The 4,012-nt window shown below is 40.2% G+C and overlaps 1 protein-coding gene across 4 annotated transcripts in view; it reads left to right on the top strand.

The window, feature by feature from the left end:
• The window catches only part of LOC137422530 (uncharacterized), a 56,469-nt gene extending 53,452 nt beyond the window's left edge, over positions 1 to 3,017 (top strand). The window contains exon 10 of one of the 4 annotated variants that reach the window (XM_068109263.2): positions 2,547 to 3,017. In XM_068109263.2, the coding sequence (XP_067965364.1) occupies positions 2,547 to 2,598 (52 nt within the window). In that variant the 3' untranslated portion in view covers positions 2,599 to 3,017. The remainder of the gene's footprint in view (positions 1 to 2,546) is intronic. The other 3 variants (XM_078772821.1, XM_068109262.2, XM_068109266.2) reach the window with 3 other exon arrangements.
• Positions 3,018 to 4,012: the final 995 nt, after the last annotated feature.

The following is a 4,012-nucleotide window of genomic DNA, read 5'->3' as shown; positions in this document are numbered from 1 at the left end:
TTGTCGCGTTGATGTGTCTGCTCCTCTTTTCCTGCTAGCACCTTGTCAACACCAACCATAAAGCCCCGTCGACCTGGCTCCCGTTGTGCCTTAAGGAATCCACGGTCCTCTGGTATTTTGATCAGATCAAGGACATCAACATGAGCAATGTCAAATAAGTCACGTAGACCGGTTTGAAACTGCTCTTCTTTCTTTATCTGAGGGACAGATCGCCGGCTCTTTCCTTTCAGGATGGATCTGTATTGTTCTACTTTTCTCTCTAGTTTTGCAATGATATTCCGCTCATCTGCAGTGGGGATCCGTGCTTTCTCCCAGATGCATAATGTCTCACGAACAACAGTTGTTGCGGCACTGATTATGTCCAATTTCTCAGCATGATGTAGCTTAAAGTATCACTGCAGAATGTCTTGCCAAGATGGGAGCCGAGTTTCTGGTAGTTTTTCAATATGGCAGCCTATCAGCCACACATGGTTCTTTTTTTCTGGTTGCTCTTCTTGAAGTACTTGCACTCGCCATCATAACTGAAACAAACCGAAATAATTTCTGTATAGTGCTGATTAGCAGATTAGCAGGGGCCATGTGACAGTGGTAAAAGTTTTCAAAATGAAATGAAATTTTACCCAATTTGTTCTCTTTGCAGGTGTAATAAAAAAATGGAAAAGCACTTTCGAAAACTTAATGTTTACATTTGAGGACCACCCTACTGCCCCAAACAATAATATTTCCACCACCAAGCTTTACAGTTGGTATCAGTTTCTTGTGGTCAAATGCTGTCTTTGGATTTCGCCAAACATGTCTTCTGGTACTGTGGCCAAATAGCTCTACCTTTGACTCATCTGTCCAGAGCACATTGTTCCAGAAGTGCTGGTCTTTGCCTCGGTGTTCATTGGCAAACTTTAGTCTTGCCCTGATGATGTTCTTTCTGGACAGCAAAGGTTTCCTCCTGGCACACCTCCCATGTAGATCAAATTTGTGCAGCCTCTTTCTAATGGTAGACTCGTGCACTTTGACATCAACAGTGGCAAGAGCTACCTGTAGGTCCCGTGATGACATTCTGGGGTTCTTAGAGACTTCTTTCAGCATCTTGCGGTCTGCTCTCGGGCTGAACTTGCTGGGGTGGCCTGGCCTGAACAAGTTGGCAGTTGTTTGGAATCTTCTCCACTTTTAGATGATCTTCCGGACAGTCGAATCATTGATTTCAAATTGTTTGGAGATCTTTTTAAATCCCTTCCCAGACTCGTAGGCATCTATAACCTTCTTTCTGAAGGCCTCAGAGAGCTCTTTTGATCTTGGCATGGTGACGCCGCACACTTCAACAACAAAGAGCAAACCAAACGAAATGTCTGAGGTTTAAATAAGACAGGTTTCTCCAAGATCCTCTCTAACGATGTTCTAATCATTTGCACCTGAGCTGGTGCACCTGATTCTAATTTTACGTATTTGAAGTAGTGATAAATGTAGGGGTGTACTTACTTTTTCCACATGCAAAATTTGCATATATGTTTATTTAAATTATACAATGGACTACAAAATGTAAATGTTTCATGATATTTGTTATATTATATCACCTTTATCTATCAATATTGTTGAAATGAAGATCAAATAGCTGTATGTTGAAATATTTTGAAAAAGTCAAAACTTTACATGGGGTGTACTTACTTTTTCACGTGACTGTATGCATGTATGTATGTATGTATGTATGTATGTATGTATGTATGTATGTGTGTATGTATGTCCCCTCAAACCTATACCAATCAGGGCTGAGGATCAGGTCACATGACAGGGTGATGTCATTACGTCTGATGTCATTACGGCGGTACGGTGGCTGACTCTCCACACACCGCCATTTTGAATCCAATTCCGTTCATGCCGAACATCTGGTCAAACCTGTCATATATTACAATCGTCATGCTCTACCTTTACGTTTTTCATTCAGTGTGAAAGACAAACAAACCGATTGTTAAAATAACCATCAAATATCGAAAGCATCGGCGTTACGTCTCTTCCAACAAAACGGTATGTACCCAACTCTTGTGTGGTATCATCTAGATTACAGTAGATCGTCCCTCAGTTCTGTAAGTAAAACTTATCTCACGGATGTCGGGATTCCTCCAAATTTCTTTGTTTAATGTTATGCACTGCATTAGCGACTGTTTAAATACCTAATCATGTGTGTTTGTGGTTTATAATATTTTACAAGCCCAGCTACGCCGCTGATAGACTTTCGGTCTTGTTTTAGAAGCTTTGTGAGCCATTTTAGGTAACAGTCCTCAGCACATATGCACAATAACAGTTTACATGCCCCAAAGATCACTAGTTTTCGGGGTTTTTACGCATGCACACTTAGCATTCAGGGGCGGATTACATCATTTTGAAAGTCCCGTATTTGTGCAGCTTTTCAGCGAACGTCAAGCCTGGCCAGCCCGTTCATGAAGAGACTTGGAACAATTTATTTTTCCTCTTGCAACGGACCCCAAAAGAAGGGGGATTAATTAGGACCGTTCGATAAGTAACAGTAGAGACTCATCACTGCTCTTCATTTGCAGCTTCTTGCGCCTGGTTGAATATGTGGCTCAGAATACCCTTCTCGGCCTCTAACATCCTGCACCTGCACCATCATCTTGGTACTGCAGCACCTAAGCACCATTTGGGGAAGACTCTTCTCGAGAAAGGCACCAATATTTGGGTAACTTGGCCATCAAAATAGTACTAAAGCTGATTGAGGAAGCAAGCATACCATACTTGTTGACTCTACAACTGGAACGTGCACGTTTTCCACAGGAACCCTTGGGTTTACAATGACATTCATGAAATGTATCCAAATATTGCATTGTGTTTTGCCTGCATTTGTAAGAATAGTTTGTAAATGAATAGTATATAATAAAATACATACTCATAATTCTGAAGATGTTTGGTGTTAATCTTTATGACTGAAGCGAATTTCACCAGCCGTATGAAGAAATGCCGGTATAAAACAGCGAATGTTTTTCAACTAATAAAAATTTAAATCACTCCATAGAAGTTTTGTTTTACTTCTCAACTTAACTCTCTGCAGTGTTCTCTTTTGTGGATAAAAATGACAAAAAGGGGGGGGGGGGGGAAGGGAAGGGGGGAGGGGGTTAACTTCTAAAAGGATGGACTTCTAAAAGGATATGATCCATATATTATCATATTCTAAAAGGATATGTTCCATATATGATCGTATTCTAAAAGGATATGATCCATATATGATCGTATTCTAAAAGGATATGATCCATATATTATCATATTCTAAAAGGATATGTTCCATATATGATCATATTCTAAAAGGATATGTTCCATATATGATCATATTCTAAAAGGATATGATCCATATATGATCGTATTCTAAAAGGATATGATCGAAAGGTCAGGATGGGGAGTTGTAGTGGTTGGTTTTGGTAGGGGGGGAGGGTGGGGGTGGGAGGAAGGGAGGTGGGGACAAATGGGTGTAGAGAAGGTGTGCTATTCCTGGATTATTGCTAGCTCTTTCCATAGCATTCCCTATAATTATCAAAAGTTAAAATTACATTATGTGACAATTCCAATTAGTGCAGCAGATAAACACAAAAATTGTGCATTTTATGAGAAAAGCATGAAATTTTTAACATAGTTAGTGCATACCATAAGGTTTATTTTCAGATGTGGAGGGAAGTCAGATTTGACCTCTGAGAACCTTGAGACGTCAAATCCAAAATGTCCGCCAGTCCATGCCAGACATGAATGTGAAAATTAATGTTTTTCTTTTACTTTGAGTGAAAGTAACATAGGTTTTTACTTACATGTACATACCTACATTCACAAACAATAATTATATTCCACTGAAACCCACCACCACAAATAGGAAAGGGGAGGGGAGGGGAGGGGGAGGCAAGGGGAGACAGTGGAGAGAGGTAATTACCACAGAACTGATATTATGTTTCAGGTTTTTACTGGTCTAGTCCTTTGAAATTTCAGCTCATCATCTTGAGCTTTGTGAGGTCACTTCGAGAGG

The sequence above is a fragment of the Myxine glutinosa genome, chromosome 2, assembly GCF_964187855.1.
Source record: "Myxine glutinosa chromosome 2, kmMyxGlut1.1, whole genome shotgun sequence".
Taxonomy (NCBI): Eukaryota; Metazoa; Chordata; class Myxini; order Myxiniformes; family Myxinidae; genus Myxine; species Myxine glutinosa.
Note: the sequence above shows the minus strand (reverse complement) of the source record. Positions and strands in the feature narration are given on the sequence as shown.